This window comes from Danio aesculapii, chromosome 22 (genome assembly GCF_903798145.1).
Source record: "Danio aesculapii chromosome 22, fDanAes4.1, whole genome shotgun sequence".
In the NCBI taxonomy this organism is placed as follows: Eukaryota; Metazoa; Chordata; class Actinopteri; order Cypriniformes; family Danionidae; genus Danio; species Danio aesculapii.
The window spans coordinates 11,571,884-11,595,424 of record NC_079456.1 but is presented as its reverse complement, the minus strand read 5'-3'; the positions used below and the strand labels follow the sequence as shown (position 1 = coordinate 11,595,424).

Below are 23,541 nucleotides of genomic sequence, written 5' to 3'. Positions count from 1 at the left end.
TTTTTACTAAGTACTCTTAAATATATACATAATAAACCCAACACAATCGCACATACATCAAAATATTGAACTTTTATTGAAATGCATGTTTCGATACTTTGTGACATATTTACATTGTAGGGTCAAAAAAAAATACACCATGTTAAAACTTATGATGAAGACGGCACAACAGAACCACAGAATGTAAAAAAAAAAAAAAAACAAGCACACTGTATTCTGAAACAAAGGTAATATATTACAGGAAATCATCTCATAAATATCCAAAGCACACAAACTAATTTGACTAAAATATACATCAATTTGGTCAAATGTTGTATCTTAAAAACAAGCCATACGTTTGTCTCAATGAAAACAAAACAAAAATTGAAAGGCCACTGGCAAAAAAAAAAAAAAAAAAAATCACCCCTTTTTGCTCAAATGTACTTTGTCAGTTGGCATTTACAAAGTGTTTCGCGTAAACATATGTAGTTTCGTAAAATAATATTTCTACACAAGGCCAAAGCGAATCCAGACAAATGATGCGTCATGTGTTTCAGCTCTACTATTGTCTGACGCAACTCAACAATTCAAATACTGACGCAGATCAGATCTCGCAATTGGAAGTTTCATGCGTCGCTAGTCAACGTCAACGACACCGACACCATGTAAGCTGGGGAAGGCACCATTGATTCTAAGTGGTATACATAAAAAAAACAGGCATCAGCTTTTACATGAGAAAGAAAGAAAATGAAACACTGAAGCTGAACCACAATCATTCCGTTGCGAAATTCGTTTATCGAAGTCTGAAACTGAAGTATCAGTTAAGGCCATTCTCATATAGAAATCCGTACAGTTGTGTAATGTTTCCTCATAAACGCTTATGAATGCAGCAGGTTTATAGCAGAAAAACTTCGTTCAGGAGGACAAGCTGGGTCTCACAAACAAGTGCAATTCTACAAAAAAAAATCCTATGAACTTTGTTAATTGGCTTAATTTGAACCGTTTTACGAATAATTTGCAGATATTCGCAAGTAGATTTATTTTTGGGTTTTGTGAGTTTGTTCTGTGAATAATCAAGTGGTAATCCTTTAGTCGTCTCAAATTTTACATCAAGAATTATAGACTGAACCTATTTTAAATTTATGCAAATCTTTGCAAACAGTTGAATCTTTGTTTTCGCACAGAATTTACGAATGGTTTCACAGAAAATTAGTGTGCTCTATGCAATTTCTTGCGAATGTTTGACGAATTGTTTACATTGTTAAAAAACTAAATTTTCCGCACAATTTTAAATTTGTTCTGGGTTAATTCTTGCAAATAGTTTAATAAATTCAAAGTGTCGTTTTTCAAACATTTTACAATTAAAAAAATAATTTTATGAATAGCTAAAAACAAAAAAAAAGGTCGTTCAATGCAAATTCTTGCAAATAGTTTAGCAAGAAATGTACAAATTCATTCTTCTCGCGTTTATAAGATGAAACCCTCTGTTTGCATGTATGTTGTGAAGCGGCCCTTCTGAATATGGAAACATTCCTGACCAGGTTATGTCCCTGAGTGAGCTAGCATAATGAAGAACTAGAAAGTCGCTTAAAAAAAAAAAACAGAATAAATACAAGCCATTGTAATAGTGCCGTTGGACAGAACCATCACTAAATATGTTCTTCTATATACATTACTTTTAAAAAGTGGTGCTCTATTCGTGATACAGTAAGGAACGCTAGTCTTGATCATAGAAACTTACCTTCAAAGTAAGAAAGAAAGCACAGCTCTATTCACAAAACCGAGCACGCCTTCGATATATAGCTTTACGCTTCAATAAATGACAACAGCCTCCATGCGCAGTTCATTCCTCCAATGAAGGAGGGGGGGGGCGTGGCCAATATGGAACAGCCAATCAGACGTTAGTGTCCTGTAGGAGGGGCTCTTTAGCCTCTCCTGGGGGGTGTGGACTGTGCGGGTGCCCGTGGGGGGATGTGTGATGTTTCCAGCTGCCCGAGCGAGTGCCCATATGAGGGTGTTCAGGAATGAACAGAGCCACCAACAGCGCCAGCAGCACAGAACACGCGCCGAAGAGGAACGGCGGGCCTGGGATTATTGCACTCTGTTGGGGAAACAAGATTAATGCAGTTATTCATTTAAAAAAGAAAATAAAGATGGATCCTAATTTTCAACACAAACAAAAATGGTGACTCCTCTCCACTGATTATTTTTTTTTTTTGTAATTAGGCTCAGAAAAATTCTAATTAAATGTATTTGTATAGCGCTTTTCACAATAATTGTTCCAAAGCAGCTTTACGAAGCGTGCACGTTATTACTTTAGTCAAAAATAGAAAGTTATGGTGTTGTGTGGACAGTGAAGCCTGGTTTAAACTCCTGCGTCAAGTGATCGCAGTGACCCACGGCGCATGGAACGCGCTCAGCTGTGCATTCATTCTTCTGTGCACCGTTTCTGTTGCTCTGCAATAACACTTCCGAAACTCTAGTTGGCAGTGGGGTGTTCATATTCCTCTGTGTTGAGTTTCTTCACTGGTGTTTTGTTTTTTCTGAACGCTTCCTTAATGTAAAAGTGGCTCAAACTCGCTAATTTCGAGGAAGGAACTGGCGGACGTGTAACAACTTTAGTCATAAGGTAAATCACAAAACAAAACTTTCCATCCGGAGCTCCTTCACGGGACTCCACACTTGAAAACAATCGCTCCATCTGGCTCGCGTGGCTCTTGGTCCCGCCCACACTCGTCAGCGCTACCAAGCCTACCAATCAAAGAGCTTACGCTACGTGTTGTTGCAGCGTGTAGTTACATTTTTTAAGAGGTGCGTGTCAGCGACGGCCACAGTGAGGGCTATGCATCCACACGTAGGCCGCACTGTAGCATGCGCTTGAGGCAGAAGTATAAACCAGCAATTTATACATGGCAAATACACAGTTAACCTGCAGTTATACACTATATAATGTCGAAAACATTTTCAATAACGTGTATTTGTGTATTGCTTAAGATTGTGTTGTCCTCTATGAACTTGGAGGGTTGGCATCATCTCAAATAATACCATACAATAGTTTTATATTCATCAGTCTATATGTTTGTTATCGGGTTAAAAAATATATAAAGAATTATAAGTTCCATAGGAATACAGAAGCTCATTTATGTGTCAAATATGTCTTTTTTATGAAGTTATATCAGCATCACAAAAAACTTCAAAACTTACTGATGAAACATTTCAGCATGAATTTATCACAATTGTATTTTATGCAGCTAGTCTTTTGTTCTAAACTTTTCAGAGTTATAATTGTGTTGTTTTATGTTGTTAGAGACAGTAATTACATTTACATGTAGTCATTTAGCAGACGCTTTTATCCAAAGCGACTTACAAATGAGGACAAGGAAGCAATTTACACAACTATAAGAGCAGCGGTGAACAAGTGCTATAGACAAGTTTCAGGTGTGTAAAGTTTAAGAAGCAAAGCATTAGTAATGTAAGGTTTTTTTTGAGAGAGAGAGAGTACAGTTAGTGGTATAGCCAGAGAGGCAGTTGCAGATTAGGAAGGAAAGTGGAGACTAAATAGTTGAGTTTTTAGTCGTTTCTTGAAGACAGCAAGTGACTCTGCTGTTCTGATGTAGTTAGGGAGTTCATTCCACCAACTGGGCAGATTGAATGCAAGAGTTCGGGAAAGTGATTTCTTCCCTCTTAGGGATGGAACAACGAGGCGACGTTCATTCACAGAACGCAAGTTTCTGGAGGCACATATATCTGCAGAAGTGAGAGCAGATAAAAAGCAGCAAAGCCAGAGGTCGCTTTGTAATTAAAAATATAAGGTAATACAAAAACAATCTGTCTTGTTATCTTTATTTATGTAATTAAAAGCTATAAAAAAAAACTCATGTAAAGTTATGACTACATTTATTTAATAAAATATCAATGTTTTCCCAAAATTGACCCAAATAGTCAAAATCGTACATATTTTAAAAAGTATTTTAAAAGTCTTTGCACACGCAAGTTCGAAATTTTCATTTGCATTTTTTTGTATTCATAAGTGAAAAATTTGTCACGTATGCAGACCTTGCTCACTGAGTGCGATGTGTATTAATTAATCCATTACGAAAAAACGCATTTCAGTTAAGAAAAAATAAATCAGTCAGTTCAAGCAGTGACACTTTGTTCTCTGCACTCCTCTAAAGTAGAAAAAGGAATAAACTACATAGCGTGTTCATCCAATAGAGGAAGGAGAGTTCAGCTCATCATCAAAGAGCTGCGCTGGATTATCCCCAAATGCAGTTTATTTCAAGAAATCAGTGAAATTTTGATACATTGTTTGTGATACTTCACACATTCACATACATAAACAAATCCTAAACAGAGACTGGCAGCATCTACAGACCTTTTAATAGATGGTGACCGCATTGATGTGTCAAAGCAACAAACCGAAGGCGGACCATTCTATGGGCAGTACGTCAACCAAGCAGCAGCAGTTGTTCTCAACTGTCCGCCACATTCTGTCTTTATTTTATGCACTGTGTTTGTCAAAGTTATCTCTGGCTCAAATGACGGCATTCTGTATTTAGCTTTTCACATCTACGGTGGCTCTGAACTGTCAAAACTCTCAAAGAAAAAAATAATCAAACCTGTTTAGAATTTATGGTGGACGAATGTTTCGTAGGCAGTGTGTCAATACGATTCACACAACGCGAGGTCGAATTTAGTTTTTTAACGTGCAAAAATTAGAAACGAATGGGTTGTTTCTTTCCGGGTGTAACGGTGGCGCAGTGGGTAGCATGATCGCCTCACAGCAAGAAGGTTGCTGGTTCGAGCCTCGGCTGGGTCAGTTGGGACTGCGTGGAGTTTGCATGTTCATGTGGGTTTCATCCGTGTGAATTGAATAAGCTAAACTGGCCATAGTATATGTGTGTGAACGCAATAGTGTATGGGTGTTTCCCAGTGTTGGGTTGCAGCTGGAAGGGCATCCTCTGCGTAAAAGATTTGCAGGATAAGTTTATGGTTCATTCTGCTATGGCGACCCAGGATTAATAAAGGAACTAAGCCGAAAAAAAAATGAATGCTAATTGCCTCATGCTAATTTTCCGCTTGAGTTACATTTTTTGAACTCGTGTAAAACATGCAAGTACACTCATGGTAAATGTAGGACACATTCTGTGTCATTCACACCTCCTGGTGGAAATTCTCATGTTTGCATTGACTATAATCTACTCGCCCCAATACTTAAATTCACATTTGGCATGAACTCTGTAAGAATAACTGCTTGATTTGTAAGGAACAGACTTATTCAGGTATATCAGGTATTCAGGTATGTCCAATAATAAAAATTTATTTCCATTAGGCTTCACAAATTTAGAGATTACTGTCAGAACCAACCAATTAAACTAAACTGTTCTCAATTAATTATCAAGCCAGCGGGTTCATTAAAAGCATGCGCCAGTGTGCCTGCACTGACCTGTTGGTGGAGATCACGGTGATGCTGTAAATCAGGTCCTTTCTCCGGAACCTTGTCTAGCTCTACGTGGAAGATGTAGAAGATGAAGCCGTAGAGAGCCGGACCCAATCCATTACACAGTCCACGGATCCCAGTGACCATTCCCTGACCCACACCTGCGGAAACCAGAGCTTCAGCCACCGCTGCGCAAACAACAACACTGAACGCCTGAGCTCACGTCCATCAGCTTACCCTGCTGATCCGGATCCGCCGTACGGGAAATCAGAGCGCTCACTGCGGGAAAGGTGATGCTAGACATGGCGGCCACGGCTCCAGCAGCCCACATCATCCTGGAAGAGGCACATCACATGCGTCAAGACTGTGTGTGTTATTAGAAGACTGGACAATTATCTCTTATTGTAAGGAGAGCATATAAAGCTAAATTCATCTCATGTTTTTAACTAGAGATTTAAAGGCTCTCCAGATTAGGGGTGGGCGGTACACCGGTGTCATAGTCATCACCGGTGTGACATTGCGCCACGACATGGATTTTCTAATACCGTCAATTCCGTAATAAATCAATTATGTGCCTTGAACGGCTGCATTTACATCAATAATAGCTAATTCTAAATAATAAGGCATTCAATTTTCTTCAAACGTTCAGTTGTGGTCTGAATACATGTCCTTATACTACAGGGCTCGAAATTGCAACCTTTTTGGTCCCATGAGCGCCCGAAATTTAATCTATGCGCCCTCATAATATATTTGGGAGCATTTGATTTTCTCTATAAACTTGCTGAATCGCTCTACGCTGCCGCTGTATTGGTTCATATTAGCTGTCAGTCACTCAACGCTTCCCGCTGTCAGATGACAGGGAGCTTTTGTTACCGCAGGAAATGCAAACGGCTGAAGAGTGAAAAGTGCACAGGTTTGCAAACCTCAATTAAAGTTATAATAATAATAATGGCGCAGATGACAGCGATCATGACATGAGGTAAATGTTGATCCACCAGCTGAGATCAATCGAGTGTTTTCGGAGAAGGTGCCCGAATCTTGATGCGTTGCATTCACCGCGTGTTCAGCGCAAATGTCCGCTAAATGTAAAATCTAATACTGTACACATCATCGCCAAAGAAACTCACCTTTACTAAGTTTACACTGAAACTACGGCTCATAACAAAGAGCGGAATTGCGCCGGTGGTCATCGCGAGAATCCTGCTCTGTCTGCTCATAAATTGGTGCTGCTTTATTCCACAAACAGAGAAAAATGAAGATCAGCTCATAACGGGACGGAGCATTTAAAATGACACAAAGCGAAACCAAAAACTTAAAGAGTGATAGAAGTAAGACTTTTTTTTTTGTCCGTTCTTCCTTGAGATGTATATTATTTTGCTATTGAAAGTAATACCCTGATATTATACCGTCACCGTTCAAAAGATGAAAAATACCGTGATATTAATTTTAGGTCATATCGCCCACCCCTTCTCCAGATATAATCATGCTTGTTTGTCAAGACTGTGAATTTGGGCCAATATATAATGAATAGACAAAATAAATAGTCTATGCTCTTTCGTTTATTTTGTGGTGTCATAAAACACATTGTTTATGGCAATACTCTGTCATAATTTATTTTCCATAATTGAAAATAAAGTGAGAAACAAATACCTTAAGATGTAAAAGAGTCTTTTACATGAGGTTAATAAATGCAAACTAATAATTGATTAATTTACAGAATTGACACTATATGGTGATATGTATTATTTTCAGGATATAAAATGACTTCTATCAACAGAATTTCATCATACGGCTCAGCCCTACAGTAGACTAAAGGTAATATTGTTGTAAATGATGCTTTTTTGATGAGTTTCATATTCATATTCATAAGTCCTCTTGTATCATCAGAAGACATGTGTATTACTTTTGATTTACCTGTATACACATACATTTTTCTGACTCTCCAAGTGCTGGTAGCCACTCATTTGCATTGTCAGTTAATTTTGGATGCCCTGAGGGTAACTAAATTTACAGCTAACTTTTAGACATTTTTGTGTGAACTATTCCCTTAAATTCCATGTGAACCGGAAATTGCTGCAAACTTTAATTTCAGTGTGATGATCAGTATGATCAGTGTGATGATCAGTATGAATATCTTCCAAGTACTTTAACATTTGATGAATTACTTGCATTGTTTAACATGAATTGCCAGTAGTTTTAGTAAACAATATACACATTATATCATTAATGTGAAACATGTGTAATTTAATCAGTTGCTTAAATCATTCTTTAAATAATAGATCTTACCATGGCTCCGATCCGAACCCGTACCAGGCGAGTTGCAGAATCTGAAATCCCAGTCCCAGCAAAATTGTGTTTTTGTTCCCAATGGAACGCATGAGTAAACTCAACACTACAGTCTGCAGGCAGAAAGAGAGGCACATTTGAAATCATCTTCATGACTGAGAGGAATATTCTCATAGTATTAGAATTAGTATTAATTAAGATTGTGTTCACACTTGTGACTTGCACCAAATGATAAATTTAGTCCTGGTTCACTTAGAATTCAGTTATTTAAGATCAAACCTAAACAGAGACATTGAACATAAACAAATCTAAACAGTTTTAAACATGTTTATATAAAACATGTCTATTTTAATTATTGATTAATTAAACATAAGGAGTTGAATACAAAATTAAAGCCCTCCTGTGAATTACTGTGATTTTAATTCTCTTTCAGAAATTTCCCATGTGATGTTTCACAGCATTAGTTTTGACTAATAGTCATGCCTATAGTTTGGCTGGAATAGAAAAAACTAATAAGGTCAATATTATTAGAATTTATTTTTGGCTTTTGTCTAATGACATGCCTATATAACCTAGCATACCTAGTTAACACATGGTTTCCGCTACATTTATTCTTCCATGGCAGGGCGCCATACCAAAATTCATCCCGCCATGGCTACATTACAGCTTCTCATTCATAACATTTTTTTTTTTTAATAGCGGGTTATAATCACATCAAAATGTATTAAAAGGCAAGTGAGTTATAACAGCGCGAACTTTTCTGTAATCGTAGTAGTGCTGTGAGTTATTTGTTTAACCCTTTAAGGTGACATGCTGGCTGGCTGACTGACTGACTGACTGACTGACTGACTGACTGACGTTTATTTAAATGCAACGTAGCTTTCAATTAAGATGAACAGTTTCCATAATTATAGTTTATAGATAAAGGTCTATGGCTTTGCATACAATGCCTATCTTGCTGGAGTTTATAGCAGTTTTACTTTACTTCAGGATGCATTAATGTCGCTCTGTAGGTCTATTGGAGACATTCATAAATAATACTAGCAAATCTAATAAATGTTGGAGACATTCTTGCTACATAAACACACTAACTCACAGTTGAGCAGCGTTTATTTGAGAGCGCACAAGATAATTTGTGTTTGAGCTTATTTGAGGGCGTGCAAGAAGTTTTGTGCACAAACAAAAGAACTTGGCGCCCAAGCGAAGAGATTCACACGCTTGTGTTAAATAAATGAGATCTCGACCTGTAATACTGCGCTCCAGACATTTGTCATTGAAATAACGTCAAAGGTAGTTGGAGGATCTGTGTAAAAGGCCTGCCGCCACAGCTGGGAAAATTCCCACAGGAAACACTGATATCACAATATATATTGCAGAAAAACTAAATATCGCAATGTGACTTTTCCAATAGCGTGCAGCCCTAATTTCAACTTAAATATGATCTTACAAATATTGATATGATTCAATATTTGGTAAAAAACTTAAAATCCGTCCAGGTGATGGCTTTTTAAAAACATCCTAAGTGTTTTCATAATAAAAATCTTGTCTTTTACTTAAACGTTTACATTTTGATCAAATATGTTTGCCAACTTTCTTTTATAAAACTAAAATGTACTGCCTGACCTGAATAAATGCATAAATAAAAGCAACCAAGTCACTGAACATTAACCAAAATCAAAATATCAGTATAATAATAAAGATGCAGACAGCTGACATGTGAACTGGTTCAACTAGCGGAAATAATTTATCAGCTTAAAGATATTGTTTAATTAGCAATTGTTCATTGTTATACCAAATATCTACTATCCAATAATATCTGTTACCGACATCATACAACAATAGTATATGTGTATGAATGCAATAGTGTATGGGTGTTTCCCAGTGTTGGGTTGCAGCTGGAAGGGCATCCTCCGCGTAAAAGATTTGCAGGATAAGTTTATGGTTCATTCTGCTATGGCGACCCAGGATTAATAAAGGAACTAAGCCGAAAAGAAAATGAATGCTTATTGCCTCATGCTAATTTTCCGCTTGAGTTACATTTTTTGAACTCGTGTAAAACAATCTAGTACAGTCATGGTAAATGTATGACACATTCTATGTCATTCACACCTCCTGGTGGAAATTTTCCTGTATTCACATGTTTGCGTTGACTATAATCTACTCGCCCCAATACTTAAATTCACATTTGGCATGAACTCTGTAAGAATAACTGCTTGATTTGTAAAGAACAGACCACAAAGTATTCAGGTATGTCCAATAACAAAAGTTATGAAGATTTATTTCCATTAGGCTTCACAAATTTAGAGATTACTGTCAAAACCAACCAATTAAACTAAACTGTTATACCAAAAATGTAATATCCAATAATATCTGCTATAGTCATCATACAACCGTAAAAGTTTTACTTAACATTCATTAAAATAGCCTAAGTGTGAACATCCTTACAAGAAATCACTGACCTGTGCAACAATAGACAGCAAACCTAGAACAGCGATGAAAGCTGCAACACTTTCAGGTGAAAATCCCATTATCTGCAGAGGAGGAGAAAGCAGAAGGGATGAATGCGCCGCTTGTGTGTTATCAGGAACAGACGCGAGGCAGTAAACAGCAGGATTAATGACAGGGAGTTAAAGGTGAAGTGACGCACCTGTTGCAGATAGAGGAAGAAGCTGGAGTACTGACCAGCCTCAGGCAGATACGACAGAAACACTGTAATGCAGATCAGCAGAACCGTCGAGTCTTGACCCACTTTCCTCAGAGACTGCAGACAGATAACACACACATTTATAGCAGAACTGTGAGCTATTGCAAAGAGGTTTCTTCCTAATGTATACACAAAGTACATACAGGAATCAGAGAGTGAAATTCAATACCATTTAAGACTTTTTAAAGGATCTTTCCATACATTTTAAGACCTTATAACTATGTTAGGTTTCAACCGGAAACACTGGCGAGATTTTAACTTACAGTATATTTACTAAATATTGATGTAAGAAACTAATCCAAAACATTATTCATATCCTGAATAAAAATCTATTAAATCTGGCTAATTCAGCAGGTTGGCGCCTAAAGAACTGCAGAAATAACGGTGTTGCCTTGGTTACTGCAGTAAACAAAGCAGCATGATGTCAAATCTAGCAGGATTTTATTGATATCATAAACTACACAGCACCTTGATATTGGCAGATTTAATTCAGGCAAACGTTAGCACACAGCTATACATTGCATAATCAAACATGAAATCAAATGTAATACCTTGCAAAATAGCATTTCAGACTTTTTTATACTTTTTAAGGGCCCTATATTTCTCTACATTGATTTGTCAACTTTTATTACCTTTTAAGACCCCGCGGACACCCTGATAAAGACAATGGTGGATATTAGATATGTAATTATCAGACACTTCACAATAAGTTACAATTTAATGTTAAGTGTGTTTACAAACATGAACAAATAACGAACAATCCATGTATTACAGTATTATTCACCTTTGGTTATGTTAAAAATACAGTTCTTCATTGATAGTTCATGTTAACTCACAGTGCATCAACTTAGCATGAATTTGGATTTGAATAACGCATTAGTAAATGTTGAACTGTGATTATTGTTGTACAAGTATTGCTTCTTATTAGTCCATGCTAGTAAACACAGTAAATAATGAAATCTTATTGATCAATGTGAGCGATTATTACACATGTCCTTTACTCCTAATTTTTACATTGAACACTGAGTTCAAGTTAATCTTTAAAACAACAATATTTTACTTACATTGTTAAATTAGTTTATTAAAATGCAAAGCATACAAATAATATTCACAAATCAGCAACAGCTAGAACTGAACAACAATAAATCTCATTTGTAAAGGTGTGAAGAGCACATTCTGTACTAATACTTTACGAGATGGTTTGATAAGATAATTTTATATTAAATGAATATTAAAAACACTAAACATACTGTGTTTGTAGCATTAAGAATGATAATAAAAAAGATAATGTATATACAGTGCTCAGCATAATTGAGTACACCCCATTTTGAAAATTCATATTTTTATCCATTTCTAAGGTGATGTATTTTGATGTTTTTAAACAAAACAGATTTATTAAACAGATATATTTATTACAATAATATTTTAGTCACCAAACGTATTTAGAAATTGAAAGATAATACAATTAAATTCAAGCTAAATATTGCAAAAAAAAGTTACAACCTACAAAATTTCAACTAATTTTTTCAATTTTTTTGGTTCTCTAGATTTTTTTTTTTAATTTGTATTTAATATTTTTCTATAACATATAAATTTAGCTGTACTAGTTTTTGGACCGTTATCATAAGTTATTTTGTTAGATAAGCTCCAGATTTGGCTTCAGTATTGACTAATCTAATGTATATGCACAAATATAATATTGTATAGCTTCCTATTAAAAATATGAATTTAAAAGAGAGATATGTGAGGGGTGTACTCTTATATATGCTGATCACTGTATTTATCACATTCTGAGCCAAATATAAAATTCCCAGACTTTTCCCTGATTTTAACTGGCTAAAAAGCTGAATTTGCATGATCTATTTAGCTTATTTGTCATGTGAAAGTCAAATGTCTCAAGACTTCTGGTCTCGTTCACTTCTATTCATTTTTTTTAGAAAAACAAAACAACTTATGTTGCTTTATATTGTCATATTATCATTATAATATTATTTTAATATATTTAATTGCTCAATGACAAGCTAGAAAGAAATAAAATGGCACACAAAAAAAAACACAAACTTAAACAAATTGCCAAAGAAAAAAAGCTATAAAAAAATAAGACGGTATAAAAAGTAGTTTTTTGGTAAATGTAAAGTAAGACCTAAAGCAACAAACAAAAATCTATGATGCTGCATGACTTGGAGAAATCTATATAAAATTCCCTGACTTTCAATGACAAAAAAAGACCTTTTAGATGACATTACTAAAACTCAATGACCCATAGGAAACCTGCGTTTTCATTATTTATTTATTGACTACTAATACACATTAGACACATTATTTTATCATATTGATATTTCCAATATGAATGTAAAATTCTCATTTATTTGAATTAACAATTAAAATGTTAATAAAGCTAAATGTACAACAAAATTAAGTGTTTTGAGGCCATTGACAAATGATCAAAGAAATATATTAATGCGATTTAATTCAAATATATAAAATATGAACTGATGTATAATTTAAACCTTCATTATGTTGATCAATAAGAACAATTAAAATGTATATTTTTTGTCAAATAAAAGATTTTTCTAGAGTTATCCACCATTATTTTGTGGCTGAAAAGTATCAGTTCAGGCACCATTTTGACACCCTTACCGTTTTAAAAGTAGCGTTTTAGCACCGGTATCGAAATAACCCCAAACAATACCCAACCCTAATTGAAAAGATTTTTTTTTCATGATAAATTTAAAGTTCTACACTAAATTTGTTTGTTTATTAGGCAATTACAAAAATTTTCATCTGGAACAAATCTAAAATCACTGCATGTTTGTTCATAAAAGCTCTGCAACAATGAGAGACGAATGCTACACTATTTCAGTTTGAGAATGGCCTTTGCATTGGTTTGTGTTTGACACGTTTAACACACCAGACTGTAAATGTAGCTTCTAAATAAGACATGAAAAAATGCTCATCAACACCAAGAATAAACGTGGTGGGAAACAGCATCAGGCTTCAGGGGAACTTCAGACCAGACCACATGTGAAAAGTGACGGATATGACACGCATACAGATAAAGTACAGCTTAAAACAACATCAGGCTTTAAAGACCCTATAGTTTCCTACAGAAAAAACACACAGCAAGTGAACAAAGCATTGCCTCAGTTTTACCATCATTCAATCATTTCAGTGCCATTCTCTCTTTTTATACTAAGAACACGCTAGTTTCTGCATAAATGTTCTTCAGTGACCATTTCCAAAAGTAATAAAATCTGTGATTTGAATGATCTTCACAACCTCCTCCTACTAATGGGCGACGTTATGCTTCACACCCCATAAAAATCACTAATATTGTAATATTGACAACACACATTTCAAGTATGAGACTTAAAGGTTGAAGAAGTTTTATGACAGAAATGTTAAATGTCAACTATTGGCTATTTTGGTACAGCACCTAATATAAATCTCATTTAACCTCATTTTTATGGCATCAAGTTCAAATTTAAAACCACTTAATTAGACATAAGGATTAGACTTAACAGCAACTTTAGAGTCCAAAATAGGTTTAAATTATATATATTATACAAGATAAAAATGTTTTTAGATGTTAACATTTATAACATCAAGTTTAAATAAGCTTGTGCTTCATCCCACTCAATTTTCGACCATGTTGAAATGTATTCTTTTGTTAATGATATTTTATGTATGATACTTTGTTCGAAAATAAATAAATCAAAATCAAATTAGGACCATAATGATTTTATAGCAATTCATAAACTTTGAATATTTTGTAAAATAGATTTTATATAAAATAAACATGTGCAGTAAAGCACACTACATAATTTCATTCATTTCAGTAACCTAAATGTTTGTGATATCAAGTTCAAATCAAAGATCAAATTTGGAAGATAATTTGGTTAGACAAGATGATTTTATAGCAGTTTCTGAATGTATTATTTTTTCCATGAATTTTCCATACAAAATAAAACATTTAGTAGAGTATAATGTTAGATAAATGGATGCGATTATAATAGCAGTTCCAGGATTTAACATATTTTGTAAAATATATTTGAAAAATACATTAGATTTTTGTGTTTATATTTTTGATTTTACATAACTTGATTAGACACATCTCTTTGATTTTCAAGCAATTGTGGAGTATAAAATCTTTCATACAAAATGTTACATATTATAAAAATGTTTTGTACTGTATATAAAAAACCTCATTTGCAATCTATATTTAGACATGTTTTTAATAGCAATATTAGATTTTTTTGGAACATATTTGAAATTAACTGACATACAGTTGAAGTCAGAATTATTAGGCCTCCTGAATTATTAGTGCTCTGTATATTTCTTCCCCAATTTCAGCTTAACAGAAAGAAGATTTTTTTTTCCAACACATTTCTAATCATGATAGCTTTAATAACTCATTTCTAATAACTGATTTATTTGATCTTTGCCATGATGACAGTAAATAATATTTGACTAGATATTTTTTCAAGACACTTCTATTCAGCTTAAAGTGACATTTAAAGACTTAACTAGGCTAATTAGGCAAGTTAGAATAATTAGGCAAGTTTTTGCATAACAGGGATTTGTTCTGTAGACAATTAAAAAAGACAATTGAAAAAATGTTGCTTAAGAGGTCTAATAATATTGACCTTGAAACTATTTAAAAAAAATAAATAAATAAATAAAAATAAAAAAAATTCAAAAACAGCTTTTATTCTAGCCGAAATAAAACAAATAAGACTTTCTCCAAATGAAAAAATATTATAGGAAATACTGTGAAAAATTCCTTGCTCTGTTAAACATCATTAAGGAAATATTTAAAAAAGAAAAAATATAATAATAAATCACTAATAATTTTGACTTCAACTGCATTTGAAAGGTTCACATTTGAAAGCACTCATGACACACAACCATGTAAGATCATTGCATTTTCACATCCATGTTGAAAAATGAGTAGAGAAAGCTCGGCTGGACTCACAGCAAAGGGGTCTGCTTGTTCCCATGAGATGGGGGCGCCCCAAGACGCGGGTCTCATCTTCTCGGGCAATGACTCCGGCACAGCCACCAGAATGAAGCAGATGTCCAGCATGGCGATGGCAGAGGCCAGAACCACTACCAGAGTGTCTCCGTACACCTGACTGAGATATGCACCGATGGCCGGACTGCTCACCAGACTCGCCGCAAACGTGGCTGAGACCTGGAGGAGAAACAACAGCTGGATTAACGCCGAGATATGAGGCCACAGAGATGATGATGATGATGATGATGATGGGTTATACACACCATGCCATATGCCATACTGCGCTCATGTTCTTGAGTAATGTCAGCCACATAGGCGAATATAACCGAGAAGGTGACGGCAAACACTCCAGATACTGAGATCACGGCGAAATACCACCTGAAACACGAGACAGAACCATTTGAAATCTTATTAAATTAATAATTCACATTGATAAAGGTCTGCTTAAGCCAACATCATACATTTTGTGTGCATGTCATCTAATATTTTAACAGAATAATAATTTAAAATTAGATTCACAATAAAAAAAAAAGTTTAAAAATGTACATATTAAGTTACAGATCAAATTAACACTGCTAAAGTAAAAAACATTGGTCTTGGAAACATCTTAAATACAGTAGGTTGTAGTACTATATTTTCCGACTAAAACATGAAAAATTTTAACAACATTAATTAATAACAATAATAAAATTAAATAATAAATAATAATAATAAATATTTTGCAAATACATGAAATAAGTTATAAAATCTATAAAATTTAGAAAAATAAAATCAAAATAAGAGATGTTGCCTGGCAACCAACTAAAATAAAATCGTATGTAGTACAAAATAAAACAACAATAAAAATGTAATATATAAAAGAAAAAGACTAAATTTCTCAAACTTTTTTGTGGGTTTGAACGTAGAGAAAGTAAAAACTGACAAAAAGAAAAAGTGTAAAAATTGTGTAAATAATGAAAATAAATAAAACAGCGTGTAAATAATTAATAATAATTAATAATAATAATAATAATAACAACAAAGATGAAACCTCATAAGAAAATGACTGAAACTTGCTAACTAAGTGAAAGTATGAAATAAAAACAAACTAAAATAAAAATGAAACTGAAACTACATAAAAAGATACTAAACTATAAATAAACATTAATATATAAATAATTCATATATATATAAAAGTTGAGATGCAAAAACCTCCAAGTGCCATCTGTAATTGTCTTCTACAATGAGCCTAAGAAAAATGCTAATAATAGAAGACAATTTCATACAGCACTTAGAGGATTTTGCATCTGAACTCTTCATATATATATATATATATATAGATATATATGGGAACTAAAAACAAATAAGTTATAATTCTTAATATATAATAATTAACGTAATATTTTATGAGGTGTGAATAACCAAAAAAGTGAAGAGCGTAACGAACCATGGGCTGATCTTCATTAAAGGAATGGGCGCGCACGTGAAGAAGACGGTGAGCAAAAGAAACGACTTCCTTCCCCAAACATCTGACAGAGCACCAATCAGAGGAGCGCTTAAAAACGACAACAGACCCTGCAGAGGACAACAAACAGCAACACTGCTGATCAACAACCAACAAAATTACAAAACACAAGTGAGAAGATTTAACAGAATATCATACCTTCACCCCCTGAATCAGGCCGTTCATCAGAAACGTGTGTTTGGGGAAAGTTTCGTGAAGAGCCTGCAGACAAAAACACACACATGATGACAACCGCACTAATGTTTTCACAAACTTTGAAGCTTCATACTGGATCATATCACTCAATATGGTTTCTAGCACCTGTAATAGATGCGACAGTCATCTGATAGGAATATATGGTTGCTTTTTAAACACAAAAACAATCTTTATTTTGCACTATTAAGCCTGAAACCCATTTTTTCCATCTCTGACTTAACTTAAAATGCTGCCATTGCTGAAATCAATTAAGTTTTTGCTGAAGTACAAACTGAAACACAGATAAAGTTAACAATTAACGCATTCACTATAGGGATGCAGTCATATCAGCAGCAGTCATATTGATATCCACTGATAAGTGCTATTTTTAAAGTTATTGTTACAGATCTGATAACAAATTTAGGCTGATATCTTAAAGACAATAAATTATGTATTATGTCCACTGGTTGGACTACTTCACATGCTTCCTGCCATCACTTTATTATCATTTTGTACCATGTATGTATGTTATTAAGACACTGTCACTATCATAATTGCTAGCGTTTTGCATTATACAGTGGTCTCTCGCTATAACGCGGTTCACTTTTCGTGGCCTCGCAGTTTCGTATCCACTATTTGGGATAGTTTGACATGCTTTTCTCTTCAGCGTATTGTGTTCTGCGTCCTGACTGGCTGTAGACCTTTGTCAATCAAGCTTCTCTGTGCCATGTCTCCTGTAGAGTATAGAATAGGGTTGTCGCGATACCATAAATTAATCTTAGGATACTATACCAGCTGAAGTACCAAGAAAATACATTTTCTTTATAATTTATGTTATAATAGGCCTACTTGAATGTAATTCATAATTTATTTGAGGTTAAAATGTATTATTTGCACCCCACTTCACCTAAAATTAATTTATTCTTTTTGTTTATTTTGTAGATAACTGACCAACAAAAACACATTAAAATAAAGATACAAATTATACCGAATGAAATGTGTTACAAAAGAGCATTTTTCCAACAAAATTAGACTATATGAAGTGGTCAACAATAGTTTCAATGTTTCCTGTTGCTATTTTGGTGTTTTTTTCTCAATCTGATCAGGTAACAATCCAAAGTAATTAAAAATTTCACTTTGTGAGTCATTCTATTATAGAGATTGTCGCGGTCGCTAATAAATCATATTAACAGGAACAGAAATGGACCGATTCAGATGTGCGTTCGAACTGAAGCGTTAGAAAATGTGCAATAGGCTACCATAAAGGTGCAAACTCTACACAATTTCCACATGCAACATTGTCTATTGTAGATAAACCATTATTGAAGATAATACCATTTATTGGAGCCATAGTATCGCGATACTACCACAGTACCTGTAAACTGTGCAATCCTAGTACTGAATGCGTTCAGCTTGCCAAATTGACAAATCTTTGATCGCAAGCAGTGTGACTCTGAAGCGCTGTACTGTATGTTTGCAAGTTTTCTCCCCACAACGTCGACGAAACGTTCTGCACCATAAAAAGCACCTGCAGTAGCACCCAAAGGCAGAGGAAGATGCTAACCATCGCACAAAAAGTTGAACTTCTGGACATGCTAACAGACGGTAGAAATTAAATGGCTGTTGGTTTTGATCTTTGGTTTCATTCTATAATACTGCACTTGCTTTTCTTTTATAAGACAGGAAAGTATTGGGAGTAGGGATGTGCACAATTACTCGATTAATCGAAGGCATAAGCAATGATAGAGCATGAAAACGATGATCGATTGGCTGTATATAAATGCCTCTGTATAAACCATCAGAATATAGATATAAAAACTGTTGTTTGAATCTACAGTGCTACAAAAACTCCTTTAAAATGTGTGTTTTGAATGCTTTCTTTACATTAGACTGAAATGAAAAGCCTCAAATTGACAGATGCTGTTTTTTTGCCTTCAATATTCCAACTTACCCCCAAAGTCGGCGCTGTGAGCAAACCCCAAGCGAAGAACTCCAGAAATATGACGATAACGGCATGATAAACACTGGGGGAACCAAAGCCTTGAGGCTGAGGAGAGAAAAAACAAGAGATGTAAAACCATGAGAAGAAAATGAGGCAGCATTAATGCACATCATTAGAGCTGTGGTTTGGTTTTGGTTACATATTAGCGCTGTTTGTGGCGTAATCTATCAACCTAGTGTATGAGCGAGACCATTATGCAGTATGAAGCATGCATCTTTTCATTTGCTAAGCAAAAAAAACACAGATTTTTCATGTGTAAAAGGTATTTGGTTAAATTGTGCTGTTAATTGTAATTTCTTTTTGGTCTTTGACTTGAAACCTGAATTGCTGTCTTTACTGAAATAAAATAAGCTTAAGATGAAAAACAACAACTACTACCTTGTATTAATAAAACAAAGTTAAAAATAAAGATTAAAAATGTAATTAGAAACTAATTACTTAAACTAAACTAATTACTTAAACCTACATATTTAAATAGTCAATATATTTTAATATTCTAAATATTTTAATACACTTTATTTCATTAGTTTTTAAAACTAAAGTACTAAATTTAATAAAACTAAGAACAGAATTGTTTCCCAGTGTTGGGTTGCAGCTGGAAGGGCATCTGCTGCATAAAACATATGCTGGATAAGTTGGCGGTTCATTCTGCTGTGGTGACCCCTGATTAATAAAGGGACTAAGCCAAAAAGAAAATGAACGAATAAAAAATGGAATTGTATCAAAAATAAAATAATAATAAAAGTTAAGTGATGTCAACAAAAATGACAAAATTAAACAAATTACAGAAGAATGTAGGAAGATTTTTATATTTAAACTAACTAAATGTATTAAAACTGAAACTAAAATTAAAGCGTTTATAAATAACACATTCATAATATAAAGATTCATAACAATAAAAAGATAATACAATATTGAAACAATAATATTAAATATAAAATACTAAATAAAAGTTTTTTACAATTTAATTTTGATAGAGTCATTTGATAGAAACTCTACAGTATATGAGCAATTCCAGCGTTATGGATGTGACATTTGCAGTAAAAACTCTAAACATAAATTCACATGGAAAGTATATGTTAACATTATATTAAAACTTTTATTTATATTTTTCACATCAACTGACCACAGAGTTATGGGATCAGAAAATATCAATCTGTAAAAATGTTTTGTACTTTAAATGAGGAAAATGAACATGCATTATGGATGTGACAAAAAAAAGTCTCTGAGTTTACAGTATACAACATACTTTGTAGAAATTCTGTGACTTAAACTGCACAACCCAAAATAAATAATGATAATCAAAAGGATAAGAGTCGGCTCACTATAGAACAAAAATTATTGATTTCATTTTATTTTATTTAATATTTTTGCATTTATGAGGAAAAACTGTTGTTATGGATTCGACATCTCACCGTTATGAATGTGACAGATATGAAATTGTCACTTGTGCAACTTTGGTAAATCAAATATAATAGTTTGAGAACATCGACAGAAACATTTGAGTATTTCTAAAATACTGTAAAATACTTGCTTATACAAAAAACTTACAAACGGTTTCCATATTTTGGTGAAAACCTATTTTTTTTCATGGCAAGGTTGACATTTGCATGGAATTGCTCAAATTGTTTAACTGGACGCATATTTAAAACTAAGCCTTTCAAAGATTCTACAAATAAAAAAGCATTAAAAACAGGGAAAGGTAAGTGCAAAATATGGGTTTTACATTTAGGAATAACATTAAACTAAAATGAAACCTGAAAATTTAAAAGTTTGTAATAAGTGCATTAAAAACAGATGTAATAAGTGCTAAAATATAAGCAAAAGAAGATCCTGCATTAATCAATAACATTAAACATTAGACATCCAACAGGCTGAATATTAAATTACAAAGACACATATCACATTAACACTGAGGCGGTACCACAGATAACAACACTGCACTTTGATTTCATGATGCTAACAGACTACCACAATCATATATTGTATTATTAATTTTAAATAACAGAGTTGAAACTAAACCTTCTAAACTAAAATATTAAATATTTCTAGAAACCCCTTTGTTTGTATCAAACATCAAACCAGCATATTAGTTCTGTTAAACGATTAATCACATCCAAAATGAAAGTTAATATTTATAAAACATCTTTTTCGTATATTTTGTCTATATAAATGACTATATAGTCATTAAAAATTAATTTTAAAACTATTTAAGCCTTTCTTATCTGCTTGATTCACATGACTAAAAATAGAACAAATTATAATATTTACTGCCACACTTAATAATAATGACAGGTTGAGCTGGGCATTTTAAACCCTCGTTATGTGTCGTCAAAGCAATAAAAATCTCTTATATAATCATCTAAAAGGTTAATCTTCAGATTTACGTCCCCTGATGTGATTTATTGACGCTTACGGGAAGTAAACGCTGATGTTTACAGCCACGGATGACAAATTCCACTCCAATGAGACTCACATACTAACATACAAATTATGAATGTGTCTACTTAAGGCTTAAACCTTCGTGTTTGCGTGTGTGAGTGTTTGTTGTGGCTAAAACTCACCGTTCCTCCATCCTTGATGATGATTTTCTTCGCCAGCAACAAACTGCGATTCACTCGCTTCTTCTTTTTCTGGGTCATATTATCATCCTAGTTCTCCGCACTAGGTTAAAAACGGCCTCGGTTTACCGTAAACGCATGTATGTGGATGAGGAGAGGGCGACCGAGGAGGGAAAAAGGGGGGAATTTCAACAATTTCGGGCTGTTTTGCGTCCATTCAGTTTCGCATCATGTACACAGCAGCCATCTTCCCGAGGAGAGACGCATGGTGTGCGCGATGACGTCGGCATCATTCGATTCCCGCCTGGCCACGCCCTCACACAGCGCGCGCACACGTGGTCGAAACAGGAAAACTATGAAAAAAAACGTCGTTTTGCTTTTAAAGGCGGCATATTTAAAGTTTCTCTATGTAAAATGATAGAAATTACACAATATCTTATTTTGCTTGTTTTCGAATATCATTCTAATCATTAGTTTATAATTCTAATTTATCTTCTGGGCAAATTTCACCATGAGCCATTTATTGTTAACCTGAATGTTCTCAATTTGCTTCATTCATACATTTTCCTTCGGCTTAGTCCTTTATTCATCAGGGGTTGCCACAGCAGAATGAACCGCAAACTTATCCAGCATATGTTTTACATGCCTTTCCAGATGCAACCCAGTACTGGGAAACATCCATACACACTCATTCACACACACACACGGACAATTTCATACATTCATTTTCTTATTGGCTTAGTCCCTTTATTAATCTGCGGTCACCACAGCGGGGTCACCACAACATACACACTCTTTCACACTCGTACACTACAACCAATTTAGCTTATTCAATTCATCTGTAGCTCATGTCTTTGAACTGTAGGGGAAACCGGAGCACCCAGAGGAAACCCACTCGAACACAGGGAGAACATGCAAACTCCACACAGAAATGCCAACTGACCCAGCCGGGACTCGAACCAGTGACCTTCTTGCTGTGAGGCGACAGTGCTAACCACTGCCCCTTCTTAATTTACTGTATGGTAGCCTAGGCCACATTTAAAATATTATTTTCTTTATCTGTTTTAATAAATGTGATAAACTTTGTGGTTTTTTTTTGCTTACCATGAGATATTGTAGTCCATATATACATTTACATTTAGTCATTTAGCAGACGCTTTTATCCAAAGCGACTTACAAATGAGGACAAGGAAGCAATTTACACAACTAAAGGAGCAGAAGTGAACAAGTGCTATAGACAAGTTTCAGGTGTGTAAAGTCTAAGAAGCAAAGCATTAGTAATGTATTTATTTATTTATTGAGAGAGTACAGTTAGTGGTATATATTCATTAATCTCTTTAATAATCAGGGGTCATCACAGCGGAATGAACCGCCAACTTGTTCGACTTTCTTGCTGTGAGGCGATTGTGTACCCACTGCGCCACCGTGATACCAAATTCATTAGAATTGTCATTTAAATTACATCTTTTTTGGCTTTTAAATGTTGTTTCAAATGAGTTTTTTCCCCTAAAAATTGATTTCTAAACTCTACTGAAATTATAACTAAAGACATGAATGTGTTAAATGAATATAAGCATGCATGGCACCTTTCTTATTTTATAAAAATATTTTTTCTTTCATTAATTAATGACATTAATTACGCATGTCTTATTATGAATGAATTTTTTTCACAATTTATTAACTTTGATTTAATTCAGACCACTTTTGAATCTTCAGCCCCTTACAAAGGAAGTAAAAACAAACTTTCTCTAGTTGAAAACGTACATTTTTTAACAATAATAGATAAACCTTTAAAGACAGACCTGTTGTGATCTCCAATAAATAGACTAGCACTAATCCATTCTACATTTACACAAACAATAGTCTGTTTTGTC

The 23,541-nt window shown here is 34.1% G+C and overlaps 1 protein-coding gene across 1 annotated transcript; it reads right to left on the bottom strand.

Annotated features, from left to right (window-relative positions):
* Window positions 1-53: 53 nt before the first annotated feature.
* mfsd14a1 (major facilitator superfamily domain containing 14A 1) lies at window positions 54-21,925 on the bottom strand. Its single transcript, XM_056447985.1, has 12 exons — window positions 21,671-21,925; window positions 19,056-19,151; window positions 17,069-17,131; window positions 16,853-16,980; window positions 15,690-15,804; window positions 15,385-15,603; window positions 10,353-10,466; window positions 10,165-10,236; window positions 7,706-7,818; window positions 5,657-5,754; window positions 5,426-5,580; window positions 54-2,080 (listed from the first exon to the last, which is right to left on the bottom strand). Exons 1-12 carry the CDS (start codon window positions 21,746-21,748, stop codon window positions 1,874-1,876), a joined length of 1,458 nt encoding a protein of 485 aa, XP_056303960.1. The 5' UTR covers window positions 21,749-21,925; the 3' UTR covers window positions 54-1,873.
* Between the last annotated feature and the right edge of the window lie 1,616 nt (window positions 21,926-23,541).